General features: G+C 40.1%; 2 protein-coding genes across 3 annotated transcripts in view; one reads left to right on the forward strand and one right to left on the reverse strand.

The window, feature by feature from the left end:
• Positions 1 to 1,268: 1,268 nt before the first annotated feature.
• Positions 1,269 to 13,105, forward strand: LOC310899632 (toll-like receptor 1). Of its 2 annotated transcripts, XM_083836267.1 has the most exons (3): positions 1,269 to 1,393; positions 1,508 to 1,688; positions 3,101 to 13,105. In XM_083836267.1, exon 3 carries the CDS (start codon positions 3,191 to 3,193, stop codon positions 5,645 to 5,647), a length of 2,457 nt encoding a protein of 818 aa, XP_083692393.1. In that variant the 5' UTR covers positions 1,269 to 1,393; positions 1,508 to 1,688; positions 3,101 to 3,190; the 3' UTR covers positions 5,648 to 13,105. The 2 variants fall into 2 exon arrangements, with proteins under 2 accessions (XP_083692393.1, XP_083692394.1); XM_083836268.1 differs by lacking the exons at positions 1,269 to 1,393; positions 1,508 to 1,688 and having other exon boundaries at positions 3,101 to 3,206; positions 3,599 to 13,105.
• The window catches only part of KLF3 (KLF transcription factor 3), a 28,551-nt gene continuing 22,974 nt past the window's right edge, over positions 12,217 to 17,793 (reverse strand). Inside the window, exons 6-7 of the mRNA XM_083836269.1 lie at positions 17,402 to 17,562; positions 12,217 to 16,267 (exon numbers count right to left, since the gene is read on the reverse strand). Coding sequence (XP_083692395.1) covers positions 16,086 to 16,267; positions 17,402 to 17,562 — 343 coding nt within the window. The 3' untranslated portion in view covers positions 12,217 to 16,085. The remainder of the gene's footprint in view (positions 16,268 to 17,401; positions 17,563 to 17,793) is intronic.

The following is a 17,793-nucleotide window of genomic DNA, read 5'->3' on the forward strand; positions in this document are numbered from 1 at the left end:
TGCACTGGAGTCAGTTCTGAAGAAAGCTGATGGTATATTTGATTTTGTCAAGACAGCAAAGATTTTTCAGTAGTTATAGTGGAAGGAAAACTGCCATTGTTCTGTCAACAAGTGCCTTAGTCTATTCATTTTCATGGATTAATGCTCCCCAATGGGAACTTCTCCTTTAACATTAAGAAAAAACTGTATCAGCTGACAATCAGACAGAAGCATTCGTGATCCCCAGACTTGTCTAGGGTCACAGGTGTCTCAACCTGTAATGAGTTACTCAGATCCACTGCATTGAGGAAAGCAGAATGGTTTGCTGTCAGGTTTCAGCAACACTATCTCACTCATCAGTCTCACATTGAAACCCAGAAATTTTCTTCCAGCAAAGCAAAAAGTTTACATTCTTTGCAAAATTGGAAAGGCAAAGGAAAAGATTTAAAAGAAGCTAATGCAAGCTTCAAATGTATCTGGCACAACTAGTTAGAATAAATTGCCGTACTTCTCAGCTTTTTGTAGCTGAATACATTCTTGCCTTCAAGTCTCCTCCAAGGTACTGTTTCACTGTGGGGAGTAAGCTTTAAATGGAGTCCAGTCATCCAAGATGCCCCAGTCTGCTTATACGTGAAGGATTCATTATATATGTCATGAATTTAATCTTAAAATTCATTAGGATAGAATGAACCTTTGTTCACTTATTTATCTCGGCTTCTTTCTTCCTTGCTGATTAATCTTACTGAAGCATGTTGTGTTAGTTTGGAGGCTCATGGGAGTGAGATGTTGGTTTTGGTTATTTACATCTGCCTCTGCAGTGCACTGACTCTCTGCTCTGTTGATTTGTTCACTAGGCTCATGCTCCCGTTCAAAACTTTAATTGAATGACTGCTTTATTGGATGCCTTCATTCCCAGATTGCCCTCTATGGCTTTATTCTTCATGGCTGCTCTGCAGCTTTCATATCATAGAAAATACTATCTCTAGATTTATTTTTTTTCCAATTTTTTTTAATTAAATTACAATGTGGGATTTCCCTGATTTAACCATCCAAGCCATATCTAGTGTAAAGATGACCGACCTGTAAATGTTTTGAATTGCATCAGTTTGCCCCACTACTAGATTTGGAGTCTGTTAATGTGCTACATTAATTAATCTGCTTGTTGGGGAAACTAACTCAGGAGGGTAGATCTCTGCAAGAGATTTTGATACGCAGAGAAGTTGGCTGTGAAAGTTCTGCTTCCTGTTTTCTGTGCGTGCAAAAAAGGAGATGCAGTTGATGAACTTCCAGAACATCTGTGTAACCATCAGAAACAGACGTGAAATTAGAAATGCAGAATTATTTAAATGTTCTTGCTTTTGGGGAACATTTTGTACTGCAGATAGGTTTATTTCTTCCTAAACCATATAGTTAGGTAAATATTGCAGAAGTAAATGTACTTTGAGTTTGGACTGTTACAAATTTCCTTTCATTGTGTTGTTAATATCTGCATTGCAGGGAAATGTAATTCTTTATTGGAATTCTGTAGTCTACAGGTAAAAAACTGTTCTTCCTACTTCCTGACACAGTAGTTAAGGAATTAACATCTTGTATGAGATTCTCCAGCTTGAAGATTACATGTGCTTGAAAATCCATCTTGAGGTTGTTAACGGAGTATGCAGAAGTCTTATGCTGGTCCTTCACTTGGAGATGAATTCAATGCACAAAAGGTGGGTAATATTTGCTACTTTATTTACATTTGAGAATTTTTGTTATGGGTGGTTTGGAATCCATCAGATCTCAGGTGTTGTCTTTCTTCACCAGGGGAAGATATTCTGGCATTTTGAAATTTTAGTGGAAATGCTCATTTTTATGTTGAGTTTCAACACAGAAGAAAGGAAAAAAAATGGCAATTTTCATTCTCAACCAACTCGAATTTAATACTGTCATACAATGGTGTTGGATGGGTTACTGCTGATCCTTAATATTGCTTCGCTATACAGATCTGCTCTATTCTTTGAGTTTGGCACACTTCAATGCTCTACAGGGTGGATTGTCCCTTGGACTGTACAGTATAGTGTGTATAGTAAACTACAATTCATCTGGCAATAGAGCATGGACCAGAGAGTGTCTTCGTTTTTTTTTTTTTTCTTTTTTTTTCCCTTCAGGAAAAAAAGTCTTGCTTTGTTCCTGACTTCCCATCTCCCCAGAGTTTATTTGATCCAAGAGTTTTTTTGTCAGCCTGGGCTCTGAAGAACAGGGTCAGCTACTCTTTAAAGTAATCTTGGTTCTTCTTGCGAGTGATACTGTACTTTGACCAACCATCTCAGCTTCATTTAGGATCTCTTTTGTGCTCGGATTGCCTAGTACAACTTTCTGAAAGACAGAATTTGACTTCTCAGTTTGATTCTCCAGAAGTAGGTTTATACTTCAATGGTTCATTCCTTTATTGCTCTTAGTGATGTTAATTACACATATTTTTGCTTTACTTATTTGGAAGAAAACTTGATTAAGCTTGGTAGAAGATTTAGAAGGCAAAGGAAAGAGTTTTGATATCAGGCAATCAAATTACTAGGGACTAACACGTGTTATCACTCAGAACTGACAAAAAAATAGGCTTTTATTTTTTATTAACAAAAGATTACACAGAGGAATATCCCCCACCGCCCAATTCCCCCACCCCCACAATCAGCAGAGGAAAAAAAAAATGGGTCTCTGTCTTCTAAAAGAATTGGTGAGTCATTCATACATCTGGTTGCCAGTCTGTTGTGTCTATGTTGTCTTGTCTTGATAACGCAATAGTACTGCCCAGAGCATGCATTTTCATGGTAGAGCCGGTGCCGTTCTGAGTCTATGTAGGCTGTCAATAGGCTCAACCATTTAGTCGTTCTGCTTTTTGATCTCTGGAACCAGATTCATCATCCCTCACCATTTCTAGGGAGGTTCTTTGTCAAGTTGGCAACTACGGGATAATTTGGAAAATGTAGGAAATTTCTTATGACACCTAGAATATCTTGGAGTCTTTTAAAGTGTTAAGTGTTTTCTTTCAGATTTGGGTACTGCTACTTCATATAGGTTCTTCAGTTATGCCGGAGAACCTATTAATCACATTCAGAAAATTCCATGTGTTTTCTTTTCACAGGGTTGGACTTCTCACTGAGACATATTGAACAGAAAACAGAGATGTGCTTCTGTGTTTCTCTAAAGAACCAAGATAATTCTAGAAGGCATAATGGGATCCCTTACAAGTATCTATGTCTTTGCTTGTGTCTTTACACTCACGCTTTGGAATAATATCCATCCAACTGTGGAAAATGAATTCATTGCAAACTATTCAAGCCTTTTGCTAACTGATGTTCCAAAAAACATTCCACTCCATACTCATGTATTAGATTTATCACATAATAGGATCTCTGAACTTAGTATCTCTGAATTTATTTCTCTTTCTGACCTTCAAGTATTAAATCTTTCTCATAATCTAATTACAGAGCTTGACTTTAATGTCTTCATTTTTAATCAAGATTTAGAATACTTAGATTTATCTCATAATAACATTTGGAAAGTTTATTGTCAAACGCTTTCATGTCTTAGACATTTAGATCTTTCTTTCAATAATTTTACTGTCTTGCCCATCTGTCAGGAATTTGGGACCATGTTTCATTTGGAATACCTAGGATTAAGTGCCATGATGATACGAAGGTCAGACTTCAGACACATCACACATTTACAGCTGAACACTCTCTTCCTTACCTTAGAAAAGTTTTCTCTGTATGAGCCTCAGAGTCTGACAGCCTTAAATACAAAGAGCCTTCACATTGTTTTTTCGGCAAACCAAAACTTCAATTTTTCCCTCTTGTATGATGGGATGAGCACTTCAGAAAACCTAAAAATTGTTAACATAAGATATACCTTGAGCTACAAAGATTTCCCCTCTCCTTCTTTAAAGCTTCTGAAGAAAATCAAGACAACAACTCTGATGCTTGACACTGTGGACTTAGAATGGCCAATCATTTTGCAAATTTTCCTGCTTATTTGGTATTCACCCGTGGAGAATCTGACTGTGAGAAATTTGACTTTTCGGGGACCAATGGGAGTGTTGACTGCATTCAAATTTGTACCCTTCTTAAGCTCTCTGGAACAAGTAGTCTCTCTGGATGTCTCCATGAAAGTGCTAACTTTGGAGCATGTTCGTAATAAGGTTTATTATTTCAACCAGGAGATTCTATACAGAGAGTTTTCAGAGATGAATATTGCCAATTTGACAATATATGATGCATACATGCCACACATGCTTTGTCCAGAGAAAGCAAGCTCATTTCAATATTTAAATTTTTCTCGCAATGCCCTGACAGATGAATTGTTCCAGAATTGTAGTACTCTGGCAGATTTGAAGTTACTTATTTTGAAGAGGAATAAATTTGAGAGCCTTCCCAAGGTGAGCTCCATGACAAGGCATATGAAATCACTGAGGTATCTGGACATGAGCAGCAACTTGCTGCGTAACGATGGAGCTGAGGAGCACTGCCAATGGACCGAGTCTCTGATGGAGCTGGACCTGTCCTCAAATCAGTTGACAGAGTCCGTGTTTGGGTGCTTGCCAGTCAATGTCAACAAACTGGACCTACAAAACAACCAGATCGCCACCGTCCCCCAGGGGATTGCTGAGCTGAAGTCCTTGAAAGAGCTGAACCTGGCGTCGAACAGGCTGGCTGACCTGCCGGGGTGCGGTGGCTTTTCGGCCCTGGAGTTCCTGAATATGGAGATGAACTCGATCCTCACCCCTTCTGCCGACTTCTTTGAGAGCTGCCAGCGGGTGCGGGAGCTGGAAGCCGGGCACAATCCGTTCAAGTGCTCCTGTGAACTGCAGGCCTTCATGCGTCTTGAGAGGCAGTCTGGGGGGAAGCTGTCCGGCTGGCCGGAGGCGTACGTGTGCGAGTACCCAGAGGACCTGAGGGGAACGCAGCTGAAGGACTTCCACTTGACTGAGCTCGCTTGCAACACGACCCTGTTGCTGGTGACAGCTCTGCTGCTGACGCTGGTGCTGGTGGGGGTGGTGGCCTTTCTGTGCATCTACCTGGACGTGCCGTGGTACGTGCGCATGCTGTGGCAGTGGACGCAGACGAAGCGCAGAGCTTGGCACGAGTGCCCCGAGGAGCGGGAAACCGTCCTGCAGTTCCACGCCTTCATTTCCTACAGCGAGCGCGATTCCGTGTGGGTGAAGAACGAGCTGATCCCGAACCTGGAGAAGGGGGAGGGCAGCGTGCAGCTGTGCCAGCACGAGAGAAACTTTGTTCCCGGCAAGAGCATTGTGGAGAATATCATTAACTGCATAGACAAGAGCTACAAGTCAATCTTTGTGTTGTCTCCCAACTTTGTGCAGAGCGAGTGGTGTCACTACGAGCTGTACTTTGCCCATCACAAGCTGTTTAGTGAGAATTGCAACAGCTTAATCCTGATTTTGCTGGAGCCGATCCCTCAGTATATTATCCCCGCGAGGTACCACAAGCTGAAGGCTCTCATGGCAAAGAGAACGTACCTGGAGTGGCCGAAAGAGAGGAGCAAGCGTGCCCTTTTCTGGGCTAACCTGAGGGCAGCTATTAACATTAACCTACCGAAGTCATTTGAAGCAAATGAGGAGGAGAATGATGTTACTTCTACTGGTAGTATAACTGAGCCTCTGATTAAGTGACTTGATTGTCCTGCATTAAGTTGCATTAATGAGTGTTTAATATCTTTTAAAAATATATTGAGTTTGTAGCAAAATGTAGTTGTGAAGCATATGGAAATTGCTACTGCTTATTTTAGTTGGGAAAGTAGTCAGAAATTTTCTGTTATTTCCCCATCATTGACTAGAGAATGAAAAAGGAATTTTCCTAGTTATTACACTTTTTGTAGGCTTGTGTTGCATTTTTTTGGATGTTTCCCATTGAATCTAGATATATTTAAAAGTAACGAAGTAGTGATTAGTTTAATACCATTGGGATTGTAAAGTCACGTACTTAATCTTTGTTCTGACAAGAATGTTTTGTAGTTGAGATGGCAGAGGTCTGCTTCCTAAGGTTTAATTAAATAATACAAACAAGAAAAAAACTCTTGTTTAAATCAGTTTCTGTACACTAGTATAACAGCGGGTACAGTATCCCTACACCTTCAGACCTCACTGCAACTTATTCCAAGCCTGTTTTCACTTCTGGGAAATCTTTCCCTTGACCACAGACAGAGACTGTCCTGGGTAAAAGCTGGAAGTTGAAGCCATTTATCCATGTTTAATATCATTCTTACTTTGCTGTACCATACATTGCTGCTTGCATAGATTTACCCATCAAGCAATCGTTTCATAGAATTTGCTATTGGTTATCTTCAAAATAATAGCTAATATCTGAATTTATGATTTTTATTGTATTATATTATTACTGTTTCTGCTGTGCCTATACCAAGTATTGAGCCGCTTGTTTTCAGAAGTACAGTTATATATAAGTACTTCAGTAATATATTCTTTTATTAGGAACTCTTTCAACTGTAAGGTTAAAAAAAAAAGATGTCTCAATCTACTACAATTCCATTAAAAAAAAAAATCTCTCAGTTGCACCACTGTAATTCTTCTGTTAAATTATAAGATTTATTTTATTACTGTCTCTCTGGATCAGCTAGTAACCAACCTACTTCATAGTGTAGTTTTGTAGGTATTTAAAATGTGTGCCACGTGATAATATTGCAGGAAAGCCCCTCTTACTGAAAATAGGAAGCAGAACTTGCATAACCATTGTGAAAGCGTTGCATTAGCAGAGTAGTCACTGAATTAGGTCATCTATTAAATATTTAAATTCAGGAGGCTGATGTTTTGAGGTAAATCCCCTTTTATCTCTAGAGTTTCACTGAACTCTGTGATCCCGCCCTTTCATCACCAGGCACTGAGAGTCACCTTGCAGGATAAAAAGCGTGCGCTTCACTGGGAAATAACCTCTCCGCTAAAATCAATCTAATTAAACTAACGATACTTGTTGATAGGAGGCATCTAATTATTTGCTGTACTTGGATTTAATTTGATAACCTAATAGATGTCTCTTTTTTTTTTTTTTTTAATCTATTATTAAACTTCCTGGTGTCGTGTCACTGGTGGCGAGGAGCTGTGTAATTATACTTACTACCTGATGGAAATGAGAAGCCTTCTGACCGCAGCCGTGAGTGGCATGTGAAGTGAGTAAGTCAGTAGGAGGATGTGATCCCTAACGCGGGCTGCTAACCACCCAGAACTTCGGTGGGAGCTCATGGATGCGGCGTGCTTGACAAGCAGGTTATCTGCAAGCAGGGGAGATGTTCAAATGGGAGCTTAGGGCTCTGCAGGAGGTCATGTCAGCAAGGCTGCGCCCTGCCCTCTGAGTCACTTGTGCTTCATGGAAACCTCACTCAGCAGCCAGGGGAACAGGCACTGGAGATGGATGGCAGAGCTCATGTGCCAGTCAGCCTACGACAGTAGGCTGCAGGGCGTTTTCCACAAAAGCCGTGATGTTCAACGTGGGGCTGCAGCCAGAAGGCACAGCTGGAGTTGCTGCATTTCCTTCTTAGCAAGTTTCCCCCGACTGTACAACATCACTCTTGGTGCAGAGTATTCGCTTCCTCAATAACACTGCTGTCTGCTATTAAGCAGTTGCCTAGCTAAACTTTAGTGTCTGCTTTATGAAAGCTATGGCCAGAGTATGCCTATAAGTTAAGGTTTGAAATGCTCTACAGCTCTCAGATACTTTAGGAATCATTCAGGAATATAGGCTGATGCATTACGATGGTTAGGGGCTTTGTAGCCTCTACCTCTCCAGGGCTCCTCTGAGCTTTGCAGCCAAGAATGCTACAAGAAAACCTCTTCTCCCTAATATCAGGCTTCTTGCTCCCCCCTACCAAAAGTCTAAGGACATGATTAGCATTCATATTTAGTGGAAATCTTGCAACAAGCACACATTGCCCTGTCCACACAATGAGAAAAGAGGAAGTAAGATTTCTCAAATCAGACTTTCCGGTCTCCATAAATGTAATGCAATCAGCAAGCTGGGGTTTTTTAACATGCTAAATAATGTGTGTGGTATTCTGGGCCTTTGAAGATTGCCTCATATTTAAGACTGTTCTGAAACTGAAGTTGTAAGTAGACGTGAAAGAAATATTTTTTCTCAGGTTTGCTAAGTTTATTGTTTCAGGTTATTAACCCTGTGTGTTCCCTTTATCCTCTGTCCTTCCTACCTCAGAGATCTTTCACGCCCTTACCAAGAGTTTTAGTTATTTGCACACTGTAGCGTACCCTGTATCCACTTAAAATACACTTTGGGGTTCCTTTCTTCTTTAATTTAGCATCTGATGGAGTTTCTCATCACTTCTCTGTCGGAACTTTTTTCCCCTTCCCTAAAGCTCTTGTTTCTGTTCAGTGAATTCATAAAGTGTTTTTTTTTTTTTTGTTGTTTTGACCAAATGTAGAAAATCAGGTTCTACATAAACCTTCATAGGTTTCATTAAGCAAGACGTATTCATAGAGTTGTTTCTTGGAGAGTTTTCAAATCTTACAGGATATGAATAGTTGGTTAAACCCTTGAAATATTGTCACACTAATGTCTGTATTCACAAAAATGAATTCAAGAACTGCTCTCACTGCAATCACAAGCCTGAAAGCATACATGAAAGCAACATCGTGTATTGACTTTGTTCATGTTTTGCCAGACCAGAATTTTAACTGTGGAGAATACGTTAAATGTGTTTTCGTGGCTAAAAATCACTGTAAAGACACAAAATCAATCTTGAATCTTTGAGTAGGTTTCTGTGTGTGATAGGATCAGACTCTGTGATGGAAGGTGAGACAGATGTAGCAGCTTCATTTCTTAAATGTGCATGAAGAAATATTTTCTTAAAGTACAACCTCTTCATCTTAAATTTTGCTATTTTTCTCAGATAATGGGCGACACCCAGTGGCCAGTTAAATTATCACCCACCATTTCCTGAAAACGAAAGCTCACACTAGAATACATACAACACGTTTTTCCACTTCGTGCTAAAGATACACACAACATTTTTCGCTAGCAAAACTGAGACAAATAATCACATTGGTTCAGCAAAGTCAGGAGCCCCTTGAGGTGTGTGTGGTATACATTAGACAAGAGGGATTTTCCCCAGGTCAGGAGATGACCTTCCTGGTTGCAGCTCTCCTGCCGAGTCAGTGGTGGTGATTCAGTCCCCTGCTCCATAGCTCGCTCCTACTAAATAGGGTGTAGAGAGCATATATTCATGGAGTTTATTCAGAGCAGATCACAAACCCTGCCCGGACCTCTGAATAAAATGCAGGTGAGGTGTCAAAGCTCCCAAATCATGATTACCTCATACTTTGTGATAACACACTCCTTGAATATCTGATCCTATTTACCCAGGATTTATTTTGCATTATCTAATTGAAGCAGTTTTTGGGAGCAATAAATACCATCCTTTCTGTACTTTTGCTCTAATCATTCTGTACATTTGCTCTAATCAAACATCATTAGTTGTCTCAATTTTTCTTTTTCTGGTGGAAAAATATAAATTATTGAAAGAACAGAGGTGAGAAAGTTAAGGGACACAATGACAGTTAGAGAAGGACAAATACCTGTTTTGATGGAAACCTAAATAACTTCAGAGAAAATGGAACAGTTATCTTAAAAATCTCTAGTTGCTAGGAAAATACATCCCTACAGAGACAGATTCAGCTATATATTTGTTTAGCATCCAGAGACCTGGAGCTGGTATAGGCTCCTACAGCAAAGTACACCAGAAGGTGTGAGCTTGGCGTCTCAAGGCCTACCGAATCTTTATGAGGATGAGTCAAAACTTCTAGCTGGTGTTTGACATCCAACGGAGTTTCTGAAAAGACATGGTCTGCCCTCAGTTCTGTGCCAGAAGTGATCTCACAGCTCACAAGAAGGTTACAATCCACTCCTGGCATCCTCCGGCCTGTACTCCCATACCCCTCTGGGAAACAAAAGCCTGGTGGCCTAGGCCGGGCCTTCGCTTGGCTCTGCTATTGCTGAGGTGAAACACATGGGACCAGAAGCAGAAACCCCTAAGTTTAGTCAGTTTTTCCTTTTTGAACATCTTCAGAGACTTTAAGCTCTGGGATGTTTTATATTTAGTGTTTGTGATTCTGTCAGCTAAATGGCACAAAATCCAAAGACATCTGTCACAGAAGTAACAGAAACTTGTCAGACAAAGTCACATCTGTGCAGAGTAATGGCTTGATTAGCTTGCTTGAGAGTCACAGTCATTGTTCTGGTCTATACCACTGTATATACTTCCATTGCATTGGTAGGTCAAAGGCTCTCCAGTAGTATGACAGAATCTCTTTATCTCCAGCCAGTAAAACAAATGACACATGGTCTCCATATAAAATAACATACCCTACTGCCCTCTGGTTTTGTCCTGTTTTAGCAACACCAACAAAATGCGTGATGCAAGGAAAATATCAGAGATCTGAGGCATTGTTGGGAAGAAACTGACTCTTTCTAAAGAGAAAAAAAAAAGTTTTTCAAGCTGATTAGCATTATATTATGATTTTTTAATTTTGTCACAAAACCAAAAATGTCAGTCCCTTTTATTACTTGAGGAAACACTGAGACTATTTCATTTTTTGAGTACTCACTTTTGTCATGTGAAAATAGAGTGCACCAACTAACTGGGAAAAAACAAACAGACAAACACCACAACGAAAACCAAACCAAACCAATGCCAACAAACAAACAAAAAGCCATACCTAACTTTGCTGTCCACTCTCATCTAGGAGCTGCTGTGGTGGCCTGTAACCCTGTTTTAGTGGTCCACTTCTCAGTTGCCCATCATACACTCATACCCCTGAGGGAGGAAGCCAGTTCTCTTCACACAAAATAGGAGCCCGCTCTTCTGGAGCAGGCATATGTACTCATCACCCTCCTCCTGCCCTGAGAAGCCCTTCCAGAGCCAGGCTCTTTCACAGTGCTGAAAGTTCAATTCTGCTCATCGTAAATTTGTCAGACAAAAACCCATACTTCCTTTACATATTTATTTAGAAGCCTCTTTTCCAGTGCAGGGCTCCAACTTGGGGTATGTGTGCCTTGATTTCCCTTTCTACCCCTTCCAAGACTACCTGATGGCTGGAAGTAGTTCCTGAAAGATTTTAACCAAGAAAGTAACTTGCATGCTTGGTAAAATCATTAGCTGCTGTGTTAGTTCTGACTAGAACAAGAAAGCATCTGTTTCTGCTTTTAGACTGCTTGGCGCACATTAATATCTTGGACAAGTTCCTGGCTTCTTCTCTGTCACCTTTGCACTGTTTCAGCGATGCGTAAACCTCAAAGCAAGCTTAAGAAGCATTCTTAAATCTCCCCTGAGGCTGGAGATCGTGACGGGGCGCTGGTCCAGAGCTGCAGATCCCAGCTGCCCTCTGATCCCCACACATGTCGGAGAGCCGGGGGTTCCCTGGGGGCCTGGGCAGCCCCACAGAGAGCAGCTGATGACAAACCTTACTATTCATGGGCCGAGCAGGCATGTCCTGAAGCTGTTCCTGCAGCTTCTCGTGGTGTCATGCTGGATGTACCTCACGAGGTAGGCAGTGGTGTTGAAACCAAACGCGCTCTGCAGATAACCTCACTGAGAGGCCCTTGGGGAAGATGCTCTAAGACAGTCTGCTACAGCAAGAGCTGTGTCCTTCTTCCTAAAGGCAAGTGTATAAGGAATGAGCACTGCTCAGTGTTGCCCATGGAGAAAAAAAAAAAAAATCTGCATCTAGAGTTTCCAAAATTTCTCCCTCTCCCTCCAAATGGCTGCTTTAACATTTAATACCTAGGTTCACAATGTGGGGGCCTTTCATGTGTGCTGAAGAAGAAAACCATCATGCTTTGGTCCAGTCTGCACATGATTTGCACACACCTATCTCCTGTGTGCCCAGCTCCAGCACCTTGGCCCGTAAAGGGGTCTGCAGGGAAGAGGGGCTGCAGGTGGCCCTTGCAAGGCACCGACACTGAGCAGGTCCAACCCACCTCAGTGCAGAGATCGCCTCGTCCTGAACTCTCAACTTCTTGATGGCAGGCTCTTTGGATTAGAAATTAATGTGTTTAAACGTATTTTACAGACTCTCATAGGGTGGGATTTTCTTGGGGGGAAGGGTAGGTTCTTGTTATTTTTATTCAGTACTGATTTTACACACTTCCTTAGACACTTTTATGAACGTCGGGCATGTGTAACTATCTGTTGTTGTATAGTAGATGATGACATGACCAGAAATAATATTCTGATGGCTTTATTAACAAGTATAATACATATGTATTTTATACTAAATATAGTATGAGGACTGTACAGTACAAATTTATGTTCACAGTTTGACATGACAAAATGTCATTACTGAATTCCCATCGGACTACCAAAGTAGAAACAGTGAAAGTACATTAAACATTCACATCTTTAGTAAGAAAGATTACCAAAATGTCTCCATATTTGCAAGTTATAGTAATGTACACTAGAAACCTTTAATTACCCATTCAGTCTTATTAGCTTATAAAATATATTACATTTTATTAAAAAAAATCTGCATAGTTTATACACATATTAAAGTAAATATAACACCCCTGCTATATTTGCAGGTGAGAGATGCTAAGCGGAAAGATTATTTTGACCCTCTAACATTTAAAGTACATAAATAGTAGAAAAGTACTAATATCTGTAAAATACAATGAAAACTGGTGTAGCCCTCTGAAGATATGTAAAATGGATTTGTATTCACCTATATTTTGCTAACCTTGACAGAGACAACAACATATTTGGACAAGATGTGGCATTAGAAATACCACTGCAGCACGGCAGTGTATATTTAAATAAAACCACACTGTAACACCTGCTTAGCTTTATAAGATTGTCATAGAAACTAGTAACCCATTATAATCAAATGGTTTCAACAGGAACATTTTAGTAGAACAGTATTATTTGTTACCTACTGCACAGTGAAACACTGCTAGTGAAAGATGTTTTTTGAAATATACACCGTCTGCAGGATTAGTTTTTTTTTTTTTTTAATCTTTTTATCTAAACTGGCTTCTCTTTAAGTCATAGATGGAAAGACTGGCTGTTAAAAAGTATTTAGTTGTATATATTAAAAAATTTCATGGTACCCCTCAAAGCAAAATTTGCTAAAATGAGTCAACGAGCCACTCAAGATGTAAATGCATGTTTTTCAGCAAAAAGATTAAATCCTATTTGCATGTGACTTTTTTGACATTCCACAGACACCACAGACCCAAGTGATAAATCATACAAACAATGCATTTACATGAAAAAATCTCAAATATTTCTATTTAATATTTAATTTTTTGTTGTCCTAAATCACAAGGCACATAGCTAAAGACATTTAAAAGTTCTATTGCATCTCCACTGTATTTGTCCCCACCATTATCATAAATATTTTCTGGAAAAAAAGGTACATAGGCTAATGAATGAACATAGTAAATAAAATAGATTAAGTTCTGCAAAGTGACTCTCAGGTAAAAAGAAGTTCAGCCTTTAAGGTATCTGATTTTATATTTCTAGTTTAAAATAATAAAATAAACCCACAACACATTAAAGAAAACATCTTGCGAAAGCCTTAAAAATCTTGTGAAAGCCTTAAAAGAGAAATCAAGCATTGGAAAGAAATGTTGCTTACGCATCCCAAATCTTAGGCGTTTGCATTTGTTAAGCTAAAAATGGGATCAGTTGCCATTAACCCACTTATAGATTAATAGAATCCCACCTACTTTTTTCCCCTAAAATCATTGAGAATTGTTTTTATCCCAGGATAAAAGCTACCAAGTGGCTGTAGACCTGTGCTTGATGCTACAGAAGTTCCAGGCAGCCCCCTCAGTCAGCAACAGGTCTACAATTATCAATTACCATCAAAATCTTGAGCCAAATGAAGGAGGCAATTTCTGACTCCTCACAATGTTGCTACCACTGAAAATAAGAAATGAAAATCCAATGATAACCACCATTCTAAAACAGCTGCTCAACAGCAGCAAGCTTATCAGGGTTAGTAACAAACCAGTCAAGCAAACAGGGACCAATTGATTTTCCAGGTTTTTCAGTTCTGGAGATAAACCGATCAGGGTGAGTCCTAGTGAAGTCCTGAGGATTTGGGGTGAGGTAACAGAGCATATGGATCTTCTTCATAAAAGCTGTGCAAAACCAGCCCCAGCCCAGCGCTGCAAACTCCCATTCTGCCCTTTCCAGAGCACAGATGAAGGGCTCTATTCCTTAAATAAAATTGCTGGTTTCATATTCCCATATGTAAGATTTGTTACACAATTTGAACAATACTTTGCATTTTAAAGCAATCTCCATGAGCATGTTTCTCCCCTTTTTCTCTACTGTAATGGGCACGTGTCAGCTGAACTCCTGGTAAACCCTGTCAGCAAGGGACGGCTCCTCACACTCAAGTCTCACGTGTCTGCAGTATTTCAGCCTGGTGTTGGACTCCACAGGATGTAGAAGCACAGCGTTCCTCTCCATTGGTCCTAAAGTACCCACCTTTAGTGCAGATGGGCACTCCACCTGCCTCCTTCTGGAGGATTTTATCAACTTCCTCCTCCCCACAACCCTCCATTTCCCACCGGGTCTTTCCAAGAGAAAGGAAAATCTGACTTCATCATGTTTACATTGCAGGGAATGGTGTTTACCTTACATAGGGGAAAGAACAAAAACTCCATGGTGTGCTAGAGTCTAGACAAATACATCCTGTTTCCTTGTAGTGCCACAATCTGCCAGCTAATAAAGATGTAAACCTTCCTTTCAGTGGCGTTCCACATACCAGAATGTTTCTAGGGTCAGCTGTAGGTTGTTTGAATTCAGCTTGTTCTCTTTGTATTCTACTATGGAGGTGTGTTTGCTAAGTGACCTGGGAGTGAGGAGTTGCTGATAGGACATTTTAATGCAATAGACATATCCACAGGAAAGCTTAGTCTACCTAGCATTGAGAGACTACTGGAGTCACAGACCAGAATTGTCAAGTGGATGGTTTGGTATACATTTTTATCCAAAACAGATACATGACTCAATTTATCATCAGAAGTGCTTCGTATTTGATGCCATCTTGTCATAAAAATATTGTGAATTAATATTTTAAAATACTGTAGCGTATTAAAGTGGAACTCGCAACAATACAGTTCGGAGCATTTTTGACATGACAATTTCTATTTTCTGAGGTACAGCAGAAAGAAAAAAATATCTAAAGTAAAGGAAATGTAGGGGAGTGATTATAGAGGGATAGTCTACATCCCTGAAATGAGGTGTGGTAGGTTTCTATGAGTATCTTTTAATGCCGTGTTACAGGAGAGTACCGTATGTGTTCCATCCATACAGGTGCACAGAAAACAGACATACAGTGTCACGCAAGGTCTTCATTTAACAAATCCACCAGGGCTTTATGCAGTAAGAACAGGACTGTATACTACACTATAATACAGAGGACAGATGACATTGGTTTAGATACAGAATATTATGTGAAGCCCAATTCCTGCTAATTTTTCTTCTTAACTGGGGTGAGTGGTACTATGACTCAGTCTTTCTGTCAAGTATATTGCTTAGATTTATTCCTACGGTGTTATTCACTGTTTGGGCAGAGGGGATTTCTAAATCAGGTGTCTTTCTAAAACTGCTGTATTAACCATATTGCAAAAATCAATAAGGTTGGGAAATCCATTCATTGCATTGTTGAGCATAAAATGAGAGTGTATCCCTTAGAGGGCACATAAATAAAGTCTCTGGCAAGGACTAGCATTTTGCATATTCAGTAACATTTACTACTTTATCAGTATATGCTGGGTTGATTATACGAAGAAACCAACAAAAGCCGTTTGCTTACAAATTCCCTTATTCACAATGGAATACATTAAACATACTCTCTGCAGAAAGGGTTTGCTTAGCATCCCCAGGAGAAAGAAAAAAAAAAAGTGTTCACATTCTTTAGGTCTGACCCGTGGCAAGGACATAGAAGGGTTAGATAACATCTATTACTGACCATATGTAAGCCTTTAATGGTATAAACTCAGAGATTCAGACCAGCTGAACCCAAATTAAAATGCATGTGTAAAAAAAAAGTGTTGACAGGAGTCAGGGACAGAAGACACTCAGACTAGCATGTGACGTTTTCTGTGAAGAGCAAGATGGTCCGAACGTGAAAAGCTACGGTCACAGTCTGGGCACTGAAAGGGTTTGATTCCTGTATGCTTGCGGAAATGCCGCGTTAGTTCATCAGAACGAGCAAACTTCCACGTGCATCCCTCCCAAGTGCATTTGTACGGTTTTTCACCTGGAAAAAGAAACACAGAAGTGGTGATTTAAGATACAAAAACATCAGTTATTTGACAGACTTACCCTCTGGCCTTGTCAAATTTCAGCAAGAACTTTCAAGCTTATTCAAAAAGCCTCCCACCAGCACTGGGCTGCAGAGTATTCTGCACTGGAAATCGTGCAAAGTTAACAGATCAAAAATTGTTTCCTGCCACAACTTATTTTTGTTATTGTCTCTCTGTTCCTCCCTCTGCCATATCAGCACTTGTTTTGTCTCATCAAGCCCAGAAGTGTGAAAGTTTAAGCATTTGTTCAAGTATTTTCAAAAACAGGACCTCATAGGGTAGATTAGTTGGGGAAAGGATTGGTGCTATCTTTCAACACAGCTGGTAGAAATCTCGCTGTGACCTCTTACAGTTTCTATAGTATGCATGACAGGCACCTCTGTCACGAGCAGCTCAACTTAAAATCTTTCTCAATAACTATTTCTAATACGTGATCCTCACTCTCTTTCACACCACTGTGCAGCCAAACAGGTGAAGGAAGGGCTGACTTGTGTAGAGATGTAAGACAGACATAAACTGGGCTCCATTTCACTTAAAAGTGTCTTGTTTGCAAAGATCTTGGATGTACATTCAGCATGTCAAGGTGAACCTTTCTGTGGAGAAGAGTGATGGGGATATTGGAACGCTCAGAAAAGAGCACTATTGGACCAGTGGTTAGCATGTCCCCATGAACCAGACCTGTTTGTCTTTGGCACACAGTCCAGACTTTTGTAAACCGGCTACTCCCATGGAAGTCTCAGTCAAATTTAGCAGTGATGTAAGAGGTATGGTAGGGCAATTTGAACTGATTTGGTGTTTACAGGGTGTGCAGAGTGAGTAATCTGCAAGCAACTGGACAGAAAATGAGCAAAGAGCCAGTGAATGTAAAGCATACAGCATGATCCTGCTCTGGCTTACAGTCTCGCGGGTTTTTCCTGCTACATCCTCTCTTTCGCTCAGCCCATAATTATATTCAGAACACTGCCAGATCTAATCTATGTTATTTTGTTGTTTACACCTGTGGTAATCTGGCAATTAGTACAAACTAAAAGCTTAATCTACTGTTTTACCAGAGGCTTGATGAAAGAAAAGCATAGCAATGCTCAAACCTGTATGGGTTCTTCTGTGAGCTTTCAGGTGGGAGCTTTTAGTGTAGACCTTGTTGCAGCCTTCATAATCACATCGATGTATTCTGCGTTTTCTTTGCGTGTCTGGTGATTCCACAGGTAAAGGTCTCTTTCCAGGCTGAACTATAACCGAAGGGTGATTCCTGTGAAGTTAAGTTCCATGTTAAAAATGAAGAACATTTAGCACAGCAAACGTCAGTTAATATGATTCATAACAGAGTCCTTTATTCACTACCACGCTGTCTCTTGGCAGAAAGAACAACATTACATGCATGTAGAAAAATTCAAGAGGGTTTAGCAAATTTCATGTAATCTAGCAGTAATGTTTTTGAATGTTTACTCACTTTGCAGCATGATGTAGCCATTTTTACTAC

The sequence above is a fragment of the Anser anser genome, assembly GCF_964211835.1.
Source record: "Anser anser genome assembly, chromosome: 4".
Classification (NCBI taxonomy): Eukaryota; Metazoa; Chordata; class Aves; order Anseriformes; family Anatidae; genus Anser; species Anser anser.